Source organism: Artemia franciscana, chromosome 19, assembly GCF_032884065.1.
Source record: "Artemia franciscana chromosome 19, ASM3288406v1, whole genome shotgun sequence".
In the NCBI taxonomy this organism is placed as follows: domain Eukaryota; kingdom Metazoa; phylum Arthropoda; class Branchiopoda; order Anostraca; family Artemiidae; genus Artemia; species Artemia franciscana.
Window position 1 is genome coordinate 16,470,426 of NC_088881.1, and position 20,748 is coordinate 16,491,173.

A 20,748-nucleotide genomic window follows, 5' to 3' on the forward strand; every position below is an offset into this window, starting at 1 on the left:
GCAGATCTTTAAATTGAAGAAACAGATGGAGACACTGTGATATATGGTTACTTATTAATAGATTGAGAAACCTGATTTTTCCTTTTTGTCCTTTTTTCCGTATAAGAATTGTAATGCTGCAAGTGGACCTGTTCTGAATTTGTAAGAAAGCATTTAAAAATTTCAAAGCTTTTTTTTATTTTACTTTTAAAGAATTTAGTACTGTGTTACTTCTGTATTATTTCAGCGTGTCCGTATTTATTTCCTTTTTTAATGATATGCTGAAAAGTCATCGTTCGAACGTCTTCATATAAACTTTTTTGTTTAAGGCGCCTTATTAAAAATAAGTTTGTCCCTTTCCAAAGTTTCTATTTGATTTTAATTATAAACTATCAATCAACTATTTATAAATAAATTATAAATCATCCATAAACTCCAATACCTTCTACTCAAATTAACTTGCTTTTAAACCACGTCCGTTAGTAACATTCCATATCCGCCTATCAAGCTTGACCAATCATAGAAAAAAGTCCTTTATATAACAGTATGATTATACTTAGATTATACTTGTGATTATCCTATACTTAGGAATAAGGATTTTAGTGATATTCGGGTGGCCTATTTCCGTTTTTGTAAATATCTTCTTTATCTTCCTCTTTGGTATAGGAATAGAACAATTATAAATAAGTTTCACCTCCCGAATATTACTGAAAAGCTGACTGGTTTACAATAAAAGATTTCGCAAACAGGGTGTCGGCGTTTGTCACCTCATCATGGTTTGATTCGGTTGTTTCATTAATTTTATTTATTTAATGTTGTTGTTGTTTGATTGTTTTTGTGATTTATTGTGTGTGTTTTTTTTTTGTAATGTTATTGTTGATTTTCGTTTGTGTTTATTAACTATTTATCTTTATATATAAGTAGGTTATAAATATATATATATATATATATATATATATATATATATATATATATATATATATATATATATATATATATATATATATATATATATATATATATATATATATATATATGTATATATATCTATATATATATATATATATATATATATATATATATATATATATATATATATATATATATATATATATATATATATATATATATATATATGTATATATATCTATATATATATATTACGTTTTCAGGCAAAATTGACTCTCCCTAGTGTGAAGGCTGAAGATGCTGGGACATACATTTGCACCGTGACATCAGGACTCGATTCAAGCACTCTTGACATTCCCACAATCCTTTCAGTAACAGGTGTTATCTCCTATTTTCCTCAAGCTCCACTATCTTACATAGCCCTTCCAACATTGCCTGACGCCTATTTGCAGTTTGATATTGAGTTATCTTTTAAGCCAGAAGTTCCCGACGGTAAGACAATTCGAATATTAGTAACCTTAGAGGGAGGGGTAGTGGTACTTTCCAAGTAAAATATCATTTCGCATAGAATAAAACTTAGAAAATTTGAATTTCCTGAAATTTTGTACTACCAGAAAGTGAAATTCTCAACAGCAGTTAACGTAAGTTTTTTCAAATTTTTCAATTTTCAACATCTTTTTTCATGCGGTTTTTTTCAATTTTTCATTGGCAGTAAAGAAAAAAGGGCTGCAAAAAAAAATTGTTGTCAAAAGTAATGTAGCCTACAATCAAAGTTAGATCACTCTACATAATCACTTTGAGAAATGAAGCATTTGTCCAATCTGTAAACATCCCTTGTAATAAATATAGCTGCCACTAATTTCAATTGAGGTTTCTGACGGCTTCTTTGAACTCTCTGTCACTCTAGGACAGCCAATCGGAGGTTGAAAAGAAAAAGTCTTCGTTCCTTGCGCTCAATTTCTTTGTGGCTTACTCAAAATTCAATTGACGAAGAGGAGGAAACGAGTTTTTCCTCATAAGTTTTGATTACGGAAGTCAAATGAGACTAAATAATAATCCCAAGATCAAGCAGTATTCGTTTTTATATTAACTAAGCCAGAAAGAGATTAAATCAAAGAAATCTATGGAACGAGCAACCGAAGAATTTAAAAAAACAGATAGATTATTAGTTCTTTGACCATTTGAATCATTTTGTGTCTATATGAGAATGTATTTTAAAAAATAGTACCTTTTTATAATTTTTATTAATTTAAAAAAACGGACATACTTTCGCTATAAAGGAGATGTTTGAAGTCTTTTGACTTTCAGCCTTTTCAATTCTAGCATTAGCAAGTGACATCTTTTCTTTTCTTGCCCTTTGATTTTTGTTCTGATTTAGCTTAAACATGGTCACATTTCTTCATATAAGCACAAATCCGTATGGATCACTGAACTAATTGAATTTTCATGAAAGTCACTTGGTAAATTTATTAACTTAATAGAAAATCAAGAATTTATATTTTTACCAAGGAAGAGAAAAACACGGGAGCAATAATATAGGGGAATAATACCCTAGGTTCTTATTGCTTATTTATTTGTGTGGGTATCGAACAAATTCCTTAAAACATTTGGTGTTGATTTTATCAGAATAATCGGTATTAAAATTCTTACTCAATGGTCAAAGCACTTTTTATCATGTTTTAGTATTAATTTGCACCTCAAGGGAATATCTTTACGAACGATCAAATTTAAGAGTCAATGTTCGAAAGTAAAGTCTTAAAAAACGTCTAAAATCAATTCACGAATAAATTAGAGGCTTTAAATGATTTTTCTTCCTCCCTGGATAAAAACTTCTATTATTGGGACAAATCGTTCCATTTCAATTTTTCAGAAATGACAGTATTCCAAGAAATCATTATTATAAACTGAAGGTAAGGAAATACTGGATTAGTTCTTGCTTATTCCATAGTTGTAGTGGGAATTGATGTAAAAATCAATTTTGACTTTTGTTTCCTTTAACTGAAAAAAGTAAAATGGCTGTTTCTTTCTATAGAAATTGTATGAATAGTTTATTTATTTAATCCGTTGATTTTTGAATTAAAATGGAATAGTTGTGGGCATCAAGTCATGGCTAATTGTAGAATAAGCAAAGACAGATAGTCCAATTGAGATAGTCCAGATAGTCTAAGAGACTGAGGCAAGAAAAATGCGAGATTTTTTGGAAAAAAAACTGGTAGATATTTTTTGTTGAGTGGCAAATTTGGTTTATATATATATATATATATATATATATATATATATATATATATATATATATATATGTATATATATAAAACATAAAGCTTGAAATTACACTCAAACATAGCTTTCAAATCTAATTCTGTGAAAAAAAAATTTCTAGGCTTAATACTCTACAGCTCTCAAAAGGAGGGAAGCAATGGCGATTTTGTATCATTTGGCCTTTCTTATGGATATCCAGAATTTCGCTTCGACATGGGCTCTGGTCCAGCTCTAATACGGGCTTCATCTCCAATTCAAGTAGGAAAATGGCATACTGTCCGGCTCTCGAGAAATAAGAAAGACGGTAAGTTTTTGGAAGGTATTTTTTTAGCTTTCTGATTTCTTCTCTATTAAAAACCATTCATATTTAAATAAATCAATTTGTCATGCATGATTTAGGAAATTTCATATTTGTCATGGAAGCTCCTGAGGTATACGAACAAAAATTTGAAAGTATAATCACTTATTCTCTTGGCTTATTCTCATTCCTTGCTTCTTATTCTCATTCCTTGCTTTTTACAAAGATTATTACAAACCAATATTTATAGTCTCTAAAATCAGTATTTAAAAATTTTTCAATAGGGTTTGGTTGGTGCTGTTTCCAGACTGTTTTGGCTAATCTTTTTTTGTATTTTATTGTATATATATTTTAGTTTTTATTTTGTGTGTTTTACCTTTAGCTATCCATGTAATTTTTCTTCTTTTTTTTAATTATCTATCGTTAGTTTGCTTGAATAGTAACATTTTGAAGCTTTTTATTCCTCACCATTCGGAGACTTGATGCGAAATACAAGCTCTATATTTTTTGCTTGTTATATTCGTATTAAATTAAATTTTTGTTGATCTATCTATCGATAGTGTCGTGTGATGGTGCGGGCTTAAGATCGTTTAAACTCAAGATTGTATCTCATCTTCAGGACATAAGCCAAAGTTCTGAAATTCCTATCTTTCATCAAGATAGTGCCTTATTACGAAAAGTCGCCACCATGACTTCATTTACTCCTGAATTTAGGGGGGAGGGGCAGTTTCTCCTCTGAACACTTGAACTTGAAAAGGCTGAGAGCTTTGATTATTGCTGTTTTTCAATGGTTCTTCGCATATGTTATAAAATATTATCTATTTTATAATTAATTATCAGTTAGTCATTCCACTCTTGGCTGCTAGGAATTGGCTTATAATTATTAAAAGTTCAATTATTTTGGCAAAACAAAGCATAGGTATGTAGGAATTGAAGGGGTAAAGCAGCATTATTATCTACCAGCGTACAGATAGTTGTGATTTGTCATTAAATCAAATTGTCTTTAACAGGATTCAATTGAAGCCGGGTTGTTTGTTTAGCTTAACAAGAATATTCTCTTATGTAATTTTTTATGACTTAAACTGAAAATGTTTTTAATATCATTTTCACCTGTTTCTTTTTAGGCTCTTATCCTTAATTTCGAAATGTCTTGAACTTGCTTTTCTATCTGATCAAAGATGGATTGCGCATTTTTATTTTACAATAAAGTCATGTAATATATAGGAGGGAGGGCTCTTGTCAATCTCAAGCAAGGGGGTTCTCTTAAGCGTCTGGAAATATTTAGAATTATTATAAAAACTAAAGCTATTATTATATCAGTTTTTTTTCAAAAAAAAAAAAAAAAAAAAAAACATTTGCTTGATTTATAGCCAAAGTTAGATCATTCTATTAGGGCTTTTCAGAAAGTTACTTTCGTCTAGCAACAATTAAAAGCGAATTTTCCCACACACACTTGGTTAAATTTTGCCTCTTAATATTTTACACTGTTTGTGATTTTTGGATTTTTTTTTCTTTTTTTGTCAAAAAATTACCGCCGTTAACCCAAGTAACTTTTCTGTTGCGTTAAGAAGTAGTAATTCGTTGTAGCTAAATCCACACGATCGATGGTAAAAAATGCCAATACGAGTGGTTTTGTAAATTTTTCCTTCAAGTTTTTATGGTTGCTCACTTTTTTCCTCAGTCTCAATGATCAATCCGTCGTCTTCGATCAGGAGATCTGCCATCTTCTCCTATTTTTGTTGATCTATAATGCGTTCATTGTTGATATTTTTCTGTAAATAACACAAATTTCGTGAGAAATGACTGCCGCTTTTAAGAAAATTTGCTCGCATTGTCTCATCACCCGAATACCATCAAATTTTGCATCAAATTGAACATCAAAGTTTGCCCGAATTTCGACAGATTAATGCGAATGACGAAATATATTGCGATCTTTATGGAAGTACAGGTTGGTATCTACTCGGTGATGCTTACTGTACAAAAACAGTGCCATTGTTGCCAGTGGCTTTCACACTTTGCATAAACGGATGTTACTTTCCAACGATCTCTTATACAAGACTGTTTGTAGCATTCTCAAATGATCTATTGCAGCTTTTTTCTATTACTGTTTTATTGAACAAGGTTTTTTCCCTCAGGATATATGATTGTTAACGATCAGTCTCCATACGTTGGGCAAGCACCAGGGAAGTTTCAGGGCCTTGACCTGCTGACACCTTTGTACATTGGCGCAGTACCTGATTTCAGAAATATTCACAAGCAGGCTGGTTTTAGTCAGGGATTTGTTGGTAAGAAACTATCAATTATTTCTCTCGGAATTTATTTTCTTTTTCTATTATCGGCTAAACATTAGGTATGTTTAAAATAAAAGAATATTTCAGGTTCATTTTTAAAAGAAACCCAAAAACGAAAAATAACTAGCAAAGGATGGGCTGTTGAGCGTCAATATGAATCAAGTTGCTGAGAATGAATCATAGCACATACAGAATATGGTGAGTTGCCACCAGAAATGCTGATACTTGATTTTATTTGAACACATTTTTGAGCCAATTCCTGATTTGGACATATAACGAAATATTTTAGCCACTGCCGCGCAACTCTGAAAAAAAATTTCGTAGCAACCGTGGACCAAATTCACCAGACGGTCTTTTGTTATTATTTCGGCTGTCACCGGAAATTTGTCATAAATATCATATCAGTTATAAGTTAAGGTAAACAATTTAATTTTAGTCTGTTAACTATGAGAGCCTTTATTTCGAAAATTTACCATTCGGGAATTGACCAAGCTTAATACAGAATCCTATTAAAATTCACAAATATATTAAAACGTCAGCTACTAAGTGTCCGGTTACTAAGAAGTGCATTAAAAGGAAAACTTATTAACTGCTACTAAGCTGTGTTTCATCTCTACTAAGCTTAGTCACGTCTAATAAAATTCCAAAGTTTTTCTTTTTGAGTCGAATTTTATATTATAAAACCAGCATCGATTTGAAAAAAGTAGTAAGATTATTAAAGGCTCATGCTGAACATTGTCGTCAATAGAAAGTTTGAATGTCTTGGCTTAAAATTGTAAAAATATGATTTCAGTGAACAGATTCTTAAGGGATATTTAAAGTATACACAAGTGATTGTAGCAGTGGGATTAGAGCATGAGATTAATGTTTCATTGGGGATGCAGTAGTGCAAGAAAACTAATTCAGGTAAATTTATGCTCATCAGAAGTATCATTATATGTACTTGTACTTCTTCAATCAATATGATATTTCAATAGTAAAAATTGGTTTTCAAGAACTAATAATGTGTAAGTTATTTATAGTTCTTCGCTGATTTTCTGCCATTTGAAAGGTACATGTGAGCCAGATATTTAGATAGTCAAATCTTTAGATAAAGACAATCAAGCTGAACATGATCAAGATTCCATTGGCTAAACAAAAAGAGCTAAGGTAGAACCACAGGTGTGAGTGACTCTAGTGGGGCTTCTTCAATAGCTACCGAATTCTCAAGCTTCTAAGTCATACAAAGGTTTCTAAGCACTTGCTTTCTAATCATATGAAGTATCTAGGAAAATGAGTTGCACATGACTTTAATTAATTTTGGCATTCTGATTTTGCCTTTTCTATTTAATTACGAATGGGGATTTATGAATAACGTTTCGGGATTCCAGAATAATGATAAGTTCGAAAGGATACAACTTGGGTATAATATAAGATGGCTAGATGTTAATAGGAATACGAATAGTTTAGTATTTAGATGAGACTTAGGGATTCTATCGCTAAGAAGTTGTAGGCAGGTGGGTATGGTAAGGTTTTAGGAGCGTATAGTGAAGATGCCACGAGTGTTGCTACTGAAGTCTGCTTATTTAGAAACTCTTAGAGCTGAACCTCCAAGCTCACGGCTGCACTATATAAGGAGGATTTTACAAGACGTTGGAGTGGGTGAAATTTAGAATAATGTATTAGGTGTAGATAAAGAGGTTGCAAAGATGATAGATAATATTTTACGAAATTAAGCGATACAGGTTTGGCAGTATGAAAGAAGCCCTCCTGATTCCCTGCGTCTCTACAAATCGGTCAATGAGACAAGGGGTAAAGGGTTTTGTTTAAGGTGAATTTTAAAAAAAGAGGAATTGAATGAAGGGGGAAATGTTACCAATTGGGTTAAGAAGGAAGTATTTAGGGAGGAGGAGAGGGCAAGATGATCCTTTTTTTGCCCGATGTGTAGAAGTGTAGATAAGGGTGTGGGTATGTGATGTATGAGTGTGTAGAATGGAGTGAGTTAAGAATTGAAGCGTATGAAAAGTGTAGGTTTGGTGAGAGATGGCTTGTTTATGTACTGAGGGATGAATGTTTAACAAGTGTCAAAAACATTTAATGATTTCTCAGGTTGGCAATGGAGCACAGAAGTAGATTTTTGTTATTTGTGTTATTCTCCCTTATTTCAGTTATTTGAAAGTAAACTTTCGTTTTTTGTTTCGTATTATCATGGCCCTAAGATTTTTGCACAATAAAACTTACTAAACTTGCTTATGAACTAATTTATGGATGGTTAATTCTCTCTTCACGGCGGCTTTTTGATTTGTTTGAATTATTTATTTGATAGCACAAAGGAAAGAACTGAAAACGTAAGAAAGACGTGGCACTTACAGCTTAAAAATATCTACCATGATAGTTTTATATTTACTATGCTTTAATATTATAGTTTTAATATGACACTCATTATCTCTCTTGATAATGAAAAATATTATGAAACTGGAAACTGACTTCCATCTCTTAAATTAAAGATTTTACGGATTGCAAATCCCTCGGCGCGCATTGCAAGGCATAGCCTTAGGAAGCAATTTAATTCCTGGCACTGAAATTTAGTAGATGTCAGTGGAAAATAATTGAATTTGATAATAAATTTTTCCACTTAGGAAATGTTTTAAGAGTAAGTAATCTTAGTCATGTAGATTGTGTACCAAAAAAATCCCTTTATTTAGTTTTTTATATGAAGACTGTTCTATGTAACATTTATTATGTATTTACGTGCATTTTTCTGACCTCATTTTCTTCGATGAATTAATTCATATGAATACTTATCACATGAAACTGCCAAAAAATGACCATCAGTATTTCGTTCATGTCAAATTTGTAAAACAAAATTAAATTCCAAAAAGTAACACAAAACTAAATTTAAAGTAAATAATTCATCTAGACATATCACAATCGATTCCTAATCAATCGAAATAAAAAAATTTATGTTTTTGATTTTTGCAGGATGTATCAGTCGTTTGGTACTTAGTGGCAAAAACGTAAAGCTAAATCAGGAGGCCCAAACCTCCAAGGGCATTACTGCTTGCGAAACATGCGCAATGAACCCCTGCTTAAATAACGGAGTCTGTCAAGAGGCATATGCTGAGCAAGGATACTCCTGTCTCTGTACGCCAGGTTTTTCTGGATACCATTGCGAAAAGATAGGAGAGACATGCTATGCTGGTAAGTTGGTCCTCAAACTTAAGAAACAACATCACAAAGCAAAATAATATAGTTTTTTTAGAGATGGTTATATTGAAGGAAAAAGCTTTTTGTAATAATTTGGGATAAAATACAACGAGCCCAGCTAACTTGCTCTTCGACCTTACTCGATGATTCAGCAGAGTGGACTCTTATAACCCTAATCCCTTAGCCGTGTCCTAATCCCTAATCCCTTAGCCGTGTCCTAATCCCTAATCCCTTAGCCGTGTCCTAATCCCTAATCTCTTAGCCGTGTCCTAATCCCTAATCTCTTAGCCGTGTCCATATTTGTTTTGTTTTTGTTAAATTAATGTCGACATGACATGTATGTTAATGGCACGAATAGTAAGAAATTGCACTTTGTATCACATTTCTTTAATTCACTTTCGTTAATCTTGAATAAAAAAAATTGTAGTTTTGATAAATTAAATAATAAAAAAAAACTCAGTTAAAAGAGAAAAGTTGATGGATAGCGATTTTGGTCCAAGTCTTGATCAATTAATCAGAAGGGTCAGTTGTCGTTTCTAGCTCAACATTAACTCCTTAATTCCTTAAGCCTTAATTCCATTTCCAATAGTCTAAGTGATTCCAAATTTTATTGTTTCAAGATTTGACTTTAACTGTATATTAGTTTTTTGTTAACTACCACCCTAGTGTAAAATTTTCCCTGGAAGACTAACCCCCTGAAAACTTCGCTCCCCGTGGAAAATTATCCCCGTAGAAAATCCCACCAGAAGATAATTCCACCCCCTCCCCCAAGAAATGTATGCGTACTTCCCAATAACAAACACTATACGTAAACAATTGGCAAATTTTGTAGCTCAAAGACCTTTCCTTAGGGGCTGTGAAGGGTCATTATATTCCCAAAGGCATAGTTATTCGGCCATTCAACAACGTTGAGCAAAATGACTATCTCTCGGATAACTTTGAGAAAAAAGGGAGGAGGGGGCCTAGTTGCCCCCTCCCCAGTAGAACAACAAAAGAGAGAATAATGAAGACTTTTTTCCCAAGACAGTGAACCAACAAAACCTATTTGAATATTTCGGCCCTATATCTAAGGGCCGTCTTCAGCAAAGAAAATAATAACGAAAAGTTCAGCCAAGACTGTGTGATAAAAGCTAACATTTTACAAGCTAAAAAGGTTCATTCATTTCACTAACTGTATTTATTAAAAATTGAAATAATTTCTTACTGCGATATTTGCCTTCTCTGCAGCTAATCGGATAGTTCTTTTGGGATTGGGCTTGCTTTTGTTCGTTCCTATTTTTGTTTTATTTTGAATTAGATTATTTTCTATAATTAATTTTGTGAACATATGGTTGAGTGTGTATTCACCCAAGTCTCTATTTAGGGATGTTAGATATAGGGCCGAAATATTCAAATAGGTCTTGTTGGTTCACTGGGAAAAAAGTCCTCATTATTCTCTCTTTTGTTGTTGTATTATGGAAAGGCAGTGTGGTCTTTGTCATTATTTACCACCCCCCCCCCATTTTTCTGTTCAGTTAAAAATGCCACTAGAACTTCTAATCTCCGGTCGAATGAGCCCTCTCTCGATATCATAGGACCACTGGGTTGATATGATCAACCCTGGGAAAAAACAATAAACATGCACCGTGATCGTTAAATTTTCTCAGGCGCATAACTTTTGTTGGGTAAGATTAAACTTAATGAAACTTACATATTTAAAATTAGCATGAAACTCCAATTTGGTATCAAAATTACGTCTTTTAGAGTTTTGGTTACTATTGAGCCGGGCCACTCCTTACTTACAGCTCGTTACCACGAACTGTTTGATTCACTATTTGACAATCTTTAGATCAAACGGTTCGTTACGAAATAAATAAGAGTTCACACAAAGCTATAAACTTCCTCCGGTCCATCGTCTTGAAAGTATACGCTTTTCATAGTTAATGCTTTATTTATTTCCCATCAAAAAGAAATGTATGTATTCACAAGTAGTGGGGGCATAAAGTCTTTAAAGGGACCCATACCCACTACTCCTTTCTTCCTTTGATGATTTAAGTTGAACGGCGACCCCCCTCCCTCAAGACGCAGGTGCGCGTCATAGGGAATTTTTTCAGGTGTCTGTTACGTAATAGGGTTTGATTGATACCTGACTGTGCATACTAGAGTCCGTTAGTCAAGTGGGGAAGTTCCGGATGCAAAAAAAAATTGATTATGGTCTAATATTTTCATGCAAGGGTGACACAATCTCGCTTGATACGCTAGATTTGGGGGCCCATGGGGAAATCCCCGCTTGAAACTGAGGGGCGCGCTCACGTGGGTGTTAGGTAATGACGGGGCACACGCGGGTGTTACGTAGTGACAGTGCACATATGGGTTTCTTCTCAGGCAATCTTTATATTCTAATGTTTTTGTCCCCATTAGGATTCGAAAGGACCATTTCCATCCAATTGAATGGTGTCCTAGACAATTGGACTAGAAATCTATTTCTATGACACGATTCTGGTAATAGATTCAGATTCTACAAAATAACCTATTGGACGCAAGGAGAATCCACTGTTCGTGCATACTAGAATTATTAAGCTATTGATTACAATTTTCCTATGATTGCAATAACTGACATGATGGGTGGAAAACCGATTCCTGGAATTTGCTTACATTTGAAGTACACCTGCTTGTTGAGTAATCCCTTAGAGAGTGTTACCAGATAATATATCTATCAGAGATCAAATAAAAGCGAGAGTACCATTATGGCTAGAATAGGCTAGGCCTTCATACATGATAAAAAGTTTTTTCCTTTTCCACTATACTGCATAAATTTTGCACTTATATTAAGGGTTTTCTTGAATGAGCATACCTATGTGCATAGGCTACAAGATGCTTAAATTGCATTAGTCAATTGAAGTTTTATCATTGATCGGCAAATCGAAAAGATACCAACCTTTATACATACGCATTTTACTAATAAAAAAATTTACAAAATATAACCAAAACACTGAAAAAGTAGTTAAAACTCAACAACGGAAAGAACAAGGCCTGAAAAAAAACTGATGTAGGATAAAACGTAAGCGAAAACAAGCGTGATTTGCAGAAAGGCAGGGGGTATAACAATCAATTCCAGATGGGGGATTATTACGGATAAATTTAATTGTTATTAGAGATAAATTTAATCCACATCAAGAACTATGTATGATAACTTTTCATGAAAACTCCATGGTTCGTTGAGCCAAGGCTGTGCATATTCACGCCACCGTGACAAATGTGTGGCTAACCCTCCCTAGAAAACAATTCCAGAGGGAGGAGGGGTGTTATTAGAGATAAATTTAATCTATACTAAGAGCTATTTCTGAGAACTCTTAATGAGAATTTCGCGTTTCATTAAGCCAAGGCTATGTACATTCACGCCACCGGGGTAGCATATGGCTAGCCCAGCCTAGCAAGTAATTCCAGAGGGGGGTTGTTATTAATAATTTAATAAAACAAATTTAATAAATATAAATTTAAGTAATACTAAGCGATATTTTTGAGAGGTTCTAAAGAAAATCCCTCATTTTTATTAACTGAGTGTCAGATTTCAGTCCCCCCACCGCCGAAAGATTCATTTAACATATCCCACCTTAACTTTAAGGTGTAGAACATGTTAGTCCAAGCAATTCTCGCCACAATAGCAATATGTGACTGGCCCATGGCGTAAATATGACCCATGTGATACATATTATCATTCCTAAGACATTTTTACCCGAAATTTTCATGATAAACATATGATTTTAATCCGATGATTCCTTTTTTTGCAAGCCATTCCTCTGTGATACACCATCTCAATTCACACCTCCATGTCACAGTATGACTGCCCCTCTGGCACCCCCTCATCATTCCTAATACATTTTCCCGATATGGTACCATATATTTTCCCGATATGGATATTTTCTCCTTAAAAATAGGATTCGAATCCGATGTTCCATGTTTCCGCAAGCCAACCTACCGAGATACATCATCTCAATGCACACCACCTTGCCACACTATGACTGGCCTTTTGGCACCCTCTAGCACCCATCATCAATCCTAAGACATTTTTCAGATATTTTCCCGTTAAAAATATGATTTAGATCCATTGATTCATGTTTTTTCGCAAGCCAACTCTCCGTGATACACCATGCCAATTCACACCAACGTGTCACTATATGATTGGCCCCCTGATACTCCTTATCAATCCTTAGACATTTTCCAGATATTTTTTGCTAAAAATAAAAAAATTAACACACTAAACCCAATGGTTCATGTTTTTGCAAGCCAACCCTCCGTGACACACCATCTCAATTCACGCCACTGTGTCATCCTATGACTGGCCTTCTGGCACCCCTCATCATTTCTAAGCCATTTTAGACATTTCTTTACCAAAAATTATGTTATGTTTTCGTAAGCGAAACCCTTTGTGGTGCACCCCCCCCCCAAAAAAAAACACTTCACACCACCATGGCATTATGTGCCTGGACCTGTGGCATCCATATGATATCCATCATCATCTCTAAGTTATGTTCAGCCGTTTTCCCACAAAAATAAGCTACAAAAATCTAAAATCTAAAATTGAACAATCTTTTTATTTGAACAGCGGAACTTAGCATTTTATTGTTGGAACGTGATAGTCTAAGGCAATCCACGCCATATTTCTTTTCAGAATATTTTCTGGGTGAGTCTTCCCCGTATTTTCACTAGTTTTATAAAAAATTATCACTTTTGCCCCCCCCCCAGATTCCACAGTTCCGATTCCACCAATTCCGCTCCGAGTTCCGACAATTTTAGGATTTTTATGCAACTGCTTCCGTGGTAACCTATGGCTGGTCATCAACAATACCTAATTTATTATATGTTTTCGATCAGCATCATTTTTATATTGGAAGGATAAATATCTACGTCTTATTTTTTTAAAGTGAAGATGAAATATTCCAAAAAAAATGTGTGGACATGATAAAGTTATCGTTGCGTTGAATCCTTACAAAGACAAATATTTGAACTATGAGACAAGTGCTAGTGGTAAGCACTAGTGTATATTTTTTTCATTAGTAAAATTTGTATGTTCAAAAGTTTGTATCCTTTAGAATTAATGGTCCAGGATAAAACTTCAATACATTTCACTGATGCTATTTGAGCATCTTTTGCCTATTTACACAGGCGTGCTCATTCAAGAATACCCTTAACATAAGTGTAAAATGCGTGTAGTAAAGAGGAAAAGGAAAATTTTTTGATTATGTATGAAGAGGTAGCATAATTCTAGCCTGGTACTCTCGCTTTTATTTCATTTCTTATGGCAGTATTATCTAATAACACTCTCAAAAGGATTATTCAACAAGCAGGTGTACTTCAAATGTAAGCAAATTTCAGTAATCGAGTTTCCACCCTGCATGTCAGTTATTGCAATCATAGGAAACACATAATCAATAGCCTAATAATTCTAGTATGCGTGAACAGGGTCCTTGCCTGCAATAGGTTTTTTCGTAGAATCTATTACCTGAATCATATCATTAGAAATAGATTGCTTGTTTATCTGTCTAGGGCGCCATTCCATTGGATGGAAATGACCCTTTTGAATCCTAATGAGGACAAAAATCATTAGAATATAAAGGTTTCCTGAGAGAAAGTGGCTTGAAAGAAAAAAAAGCCATGAAATAAAATGAAATCCCGAAGAAAAAACGCTTCGAAAAAAATCTCACAAAGTATTATGCAACATCCCACGTTTACATCGCAATTACATAACATGCCATGTTTGCGCTGTCATAACGTAGCACCCATGTTTGCCCCCGTGTTCGCTGTCATTACGTAACAGCCAAAGCATACTCTGCCATTACGGGACATCTCACGTGTGCGCCGCCATTATGGAACACCCACGTGTTGGCTCTCATTACGTAACACACACGTGTGCACCATCATTACGCAACATCCACACGTGCGCCCTCTTCAGTTGCAAGCGGGGATTTTCCCATGGCACCCCAATACTCCCAATAAATCCCTCGAGGCACGCAAGATTGCGTCACCCTCGTCTGTAAATATCGGACCATGATCAATTTTTTTCATCCCGAACTTCCCGCTTTACTAACGGACTCTAACAGCCCCTATTAGGTAACAATCAAACCCTATGATGTAACAGACACCTGAATACATTCCATATGACGCGTACCTGCGTCATGAGGGGAGTCGCCGTTCAACTTAAATCATTAAAGGAAGAAAGGAGGTGTGGGTATGGGTCCCTTTTAGGCCTTATGCCCCCACGGCTTATACGTATTTTTTCTTGAAAATGGCTACTTTTTTCGGAAAGATTGGCATCCTGGTATATTCTGGCCTAAAAAACGATCTAGACAGGTCTGAAGTTTGAGAAAATTCGTTAAGAGCCATCATTTTGAAAAAAAATTATGTAGGTGACGTCTTTTTTATATACACCAGTATCGCAATGGCGTCATATTTATGCAGAAAAATTGAAGATTTTCCTATAACGAGAAGTTCATATTAAAATCCTTAAAGAGCAAAAAACTGGTAATTACAAAAATATTTGCATATATTTTGACAAGCGATTACAACAGTTCAAAAACCTTAAAAAGGAAAACCAAAAGTTTGAAGCTTTGTAGAAATCATTGCTAGAAATCGGACTTGCTGTAAAAATCAACTATCTTTAAATAGACTTCAGTATGAAAAGATATTGAATTATGTAAAGAGCAAAAAACTGGTAATTGCAAAAAAAAATTATCTATTTTAAGGAGGGAATAAAACAATTCAAAAAAATTATATTGCATAAAGAGCAAAAACTGGTAATTGCAAAAAAAAATTTGTATATATTTTAAGGAGGGAATAAAACAATTCAAAAAAATTATATTGCATAAAGAGCAAAAACTGGTAATTGCAAAAAAATTTGCATATATTTTAAGGAGGGATTAAAACAACTCAAAAATATTAAATTGCGTAAAGAGCAAAAACGGTGGTTGTAAACATATTTGTATATGTTTTAATGAGGGATTACAACAATTCCAAACCCTTAAAAAAGAATACCTTTTGAACGCAACCAGGTATATAATATCGGTAGGAAAGCAGAAAAAACTTAAATTAGTAATTATTACAAATGATGATTCATTATTTTGACGAGGGATTACAATAATTCAAAAACCTTAAAAAAGAGAACCAAAAATTTGAATCTTATTACATATTGTTGTCAGGAATCGGACTAGCTTCAACGATCAAATATATTTGAACAGATGTAGTATGAAAAGACGTTAAATTGCGCAAAAAGAAAAATACTGGTAATTGCAAAATTATTTGTATATATTTTAACAAGGGATTGCAACAATTCAACAACCTTAAAAAAGAAAACCAAAAATTTGAAACTTAGTAGAAATCGTTGTTAGAAATTGGATTTGCTTTAATAATCAAATATCTTTCAAAAGCTTTGTAGATATCGTTGGTGGAAATCGTAGTTGCTTTTATAATAAAATGTCTCAAAAGACCTTAATATGAAAAGACAGCAAATTGCAGTTAGATGACAAGCGACGATGAGAATCCAAATATAGAAGCACGTCGCGTGCCAAGTGCCGGGGTCTAGAGGCTGGTAATTGCAAAAATATTTGTATATATTTTAATGAGGGATATCAACAATTAAAAAAACTTAAAAAAGAAAACCAAAAGTTTGAAGCTTAGTAGATATCGTTGTTGGAAATTGGACTTAATAAAATATCTTTGAATAGAATACAGTATGAAAAGACAGGAATGTGTCTCAAATTGTCTGCGGTTAGAAAACAAGCGACAATAAGAATCCATATAGAGAAGCCTTCCGCGTGCGGAGCCCCTGGTACTATATATATATATATATATATATATATATATATATATATATATATATATATATATATATATATATATATATATATATATATATATATATATAATTTAAGTCCTCTTTTTGGAATTACAAAAAAGAATTAAAAACTAGATTTGCAATTAAGTATTTGTAATTTTGTAATTAAGAACTAGAAAACGATTTTCTTAAATTATTTAAGCTTTTAATTATGTGAAATAAAGAAATTGGTTTTGGCAGGTGGCTGTGGTGGTGGTAGATGTGTGAATGAAGGAGCGAGTTTCCAGTGTTATTGCCCAATGGGCACAGCAGGCGCCAAATGCGAGGAAGAAATCAAAGTCCTTGTTCCCTCCTTTAAGGATGGTGCTTATATAGCTTATCAGACACCAAAAGCCCTTCGGAGGTAAGATGTGTATAATTAAAATTGGTTCTGATCGCCAATATCTCGCTCTTTACGCTAAAGTTCAAATTTTGTTTCAATTCTTTAAGAATGACCCCTGAATTACAAAGGCCGTTTAATTAGAATAAATAGCTCTTTTGAAAGTACTAAAAATACTTTCGCGTAAAAAGCGATGTATTGACGAGGGGGTGGACCCCCTCATATACATAATGATTTTATTTAAAATAATTTTTATATAAATAATTTTTATTTAATTTCTGACGATTTTTTAAATATTGCTGGGAAAACCAGCTCCCCCTTCATGGAAAACCTTCTTCCCCCATTAAGAATTCATCCATTAATAGATATTCTCACGTAGCCCCCTCCCCTGAACCCCTCCCCATACTATATGTAAAAAATGGGAAAAGTTCATAACTTGCAGGCCTTCCCCAGGGACTATTGAACATTTAATTTTCGTTCGAATGAGCCGTCTCGCAACATTCTTGAACTACTGGGTCGATATGATCACCCTTGGAAAAAAAAAAAAAAAAAACAAATAAACACGTATCCATGATCTTTTGTAGCAAAAAATACAGAATTCCACGTTTTTGCCGATAGGAGCTTGAAACCTCTACAATAGGGCTCTCTGTATCTACACTGAATCTGATGGTGTGATTTTCATCGAGACTCTACGACTTTTTGGTGGTGCTTCCCCCTTTTTTCGAAAATAATGCAAATCTTCTTAGGCTCTTAACTTTTGATGGCTAAGACTAAACTTAATAAAACTTGTATATTTAAAATCAATATAAAAATCCTCTTCTTTTGATGTATCTATTGGTATCAAAGTTTTGTTTTTTAGAGTTTCAGTTAGTATTGAGCCGAGTCACTCCTTACTTACAGTTCGTTACCACAGAACTGTTTGACATCAGGAGCAAGAAATTTGTAAATAAAAACTTAGTGTTTTGTCCAAGGAGGAAAAAAAAATATAAATCGAAAGTAAGTAATCCAGATTCTTTTAAATTATTCTTTTTTAAGAAGAGGAAAAATTCCAGAATCAAAAAGAATTGAATAGTCATAAAAAGTTGAGTAGAGCTTGGCAAAAGCAAGTTTATTATATTCACCTTTATTGGCAACAATATTAGTATATCTTAATTGAACTTTTTTATTAATACCCGAGATTGTGCGTTGACACAAGCTTGGAAGACTATTAGTAATCGAAATGCCTAGCCATGGAAGCGAATCTACGAGAGGGATAGTAAAGCCGGTACAACGAAGGGGAGTACTAGAGTTATTATTAAAAGAAAGAAACTCACATTTATCTACCTTAAGAGAAAGGCCTATATTCGAAAAAGAAGTAACTGCGCGAGAAACCATGTCACATAGACCAGTTTTAGTACGGCTTATAAGGAGCAGGTCAATAGCATAGGCAAGATATGAAACATCGGAAAAACCAGATAGATAGGTAGCCGATATCTTGCCAAGAACTCATGTAATACATAAATTAAATAGGGTCGGAGATAAAACCCCACCTTGCCCTTAAACCTCTTTTCACTTCAATAGTAGTTGATGACGCCGATTTGAGCCGAAGAAAAGAATTAGAGTACCAGGAACGAAGAAGCATTATAACCGAAAGATTGACACCACAACCATGAAGAGCAGATTAAAGCTGACTATGACCTACACTATCGAAAGCTTTTGGTAGATTTAAAACGCAAAGATAGATACTCCTTCCCGTAGCAGAGTTTTCAAGGAGCAAAGAAGATAATACACGATGTGTATGCTGACAACCTACCGCTGGCCGAAATCTAAACTGTTTATCTCTCTCAAGCATATTATTAGTCACAAAAGTTAGTAATACATGCTCAAGAACTTTTACTGAAAGTGCAAGAGACAGTAATAGGTCAGTAAGAAGAGCATTTTAAAGGAGATTTTCTCCTCTTTAAATTTGAAAACTTTTCCCACAAAAAACTCACAGGGACACTAGAAGTACAAAGACACATCTGAAAAAGTAGGTACATATGGTAAATAAGGGGGGGGAAATCAAACGAAAGGTGAAATCTAAATATACCATCATTATCAACATTATCTGATATGTTTCTTAGTTCCTTCAACTACGGACGAAAGGGACATAGGAATACAAAGGCGTTGAAACAGGGGGGGGGATACTAAAAACAGTAGAAAGGGAACGAGCATACAAAGAATGCACACGGAAATTAACATTAGAAAAAACCGAGAAGTAACGGTCCCGCCAAACACATAGAGGAATACAATCACTATTTTTCGTATCACTTCCAGTCGACACAGAATTGACAATTTTTTGTCATTCTCTCTTTAACAAAGCAAAGTCCATACCACGATATTGCATTGACTTAAGATATTTCTTATAATCACTACGCGTCTTACGCGTAAGGTCAGATGCAATTCCACAAGATGGTCTATCACATTCGTTCCATATTTTTAAACACAGCTTTGCTGTATTTTTTGAAGTTTCTTAAATTAGGATCGAAAGACCAAATCGGTTTTTACGTACACCATCTAACACGCTGCAACGTCACAGCAACTGCCTCAACATCTTTTAGACATTTAATTATTTGATTATAGTCGTCATAGCAATCCAGGTCCTTTTTACAATTCACTGGTACAGAGCACTGAAGCAGATGATAGGGAACTCGTATGGCAGACAGTAGGTTTGTTAGTGTAAAAATAAAGATAGTAACATCAGCTTTCTTCCAATTGCTTTTTTCAAACCATTTAAAAGACCGGGGCACTTGACAAATCCTTGTAAGGTTTATATTAAGCGTAAGAGTCAATGAAATAGGGAGATGGTCTAAAGTTTGCTCTTCAGCATGTACAGACACTATGGACGTGGTAATACTAGGTGAGCATATAATGTGATCATTATTGCTCTTACTGTCTGAATGGCGAATGTAAGAAAACGGACGAGTCTTGGGTATAATACGAAACGATGGAAGGCAATCTAACAACGAATCACTTCTCACTGACGAATTATTTATATATATGTATCAAAGTCACCAATGATCATATAATCTAGAAAAATAGAAAGAATTTTTTCCACTAAAAACTTCAACTTATTACATGCTTTGGCATATTTAGTCATTTATCTGGCAGAATGATCATCATTAGGCAGATAAGAATTTATGAAAATTGTAGTACCCCCACGGACAACCCAAAAAAAACTCATTTGACTAGAGACTTACGGGAGAAGCCAAACTCGGTTTCTGCTTAAAATCACAAGCCATCCAACTGGCTGGGCGGCCTCTAGGGAGTTTGGTAGTAGTAAAAAAACACATCTTGATCAGGACTCAGACACAAAAGTTTAATACTAACGTTTGTAAGAAGATGCTACTGTTGACAGACCAGGTCAAAGTCACTGTAGAGCTCATCACTAATGAAATGCTTATCCTTAGTGCCATTAATATTAAACAATATTATTGACATCAAATTCGTTGCGAAATGGAAGAGTGCAACAGTAGTTCATTAGATACTGGGCAGGAAAGACTATAAGAAGCATGGTTTTTACCACTGTTAACACACTTGGGAACAGTGCTACAAGGACTATCCTAGAAGAAAGATGGGGCCAAGCACATTTGGCACATTTTGGGACATTACTGGTGCA

The 20,748-nt window shown here is 34.0% G+C and overlaps 1 protein-coding gene across 19 annotated transcripts in view; it reads left to right on the forward strand.

Moving 5' to 3' along the window:
* LOC136039341 (basement membrane-specific heparan sulfate proteoglycan core protein-like) overlaps window positions 1-20,748 on the forward strand; it is a 392,752-nt gene that overhangs the window by 353,393 nt on the left and 18,611 nt on the right. For all 19 annotated transcript variants that reach the window (XM_065722975.1, XM_065722972.1, XM_065722979.1 and 16 more), the window contains 5 exons: window positions 1,152-1,380; window positions 3,269-3,451; window positions 5,581-5,730; window positions 8,698-8,916; window positions 16,973-17,135. In XM_065722975.1, coding sequence (XP_065579047.1) covers window positions 1,152-1,380; window positions 3,269-3,451; window positions 5,581-5,730; window positions 8,698-8,916; window positions 16,973-17,135 — 944 coding nt within the window. The remainder of the gene's footprint in view (window positions 1-1,151; window positions 1,381-3,268; window positions 3,452-5,580; window positions 5,731-8,697; window positions 8,917-16,972; window positions 17,136-20,748) is intronic.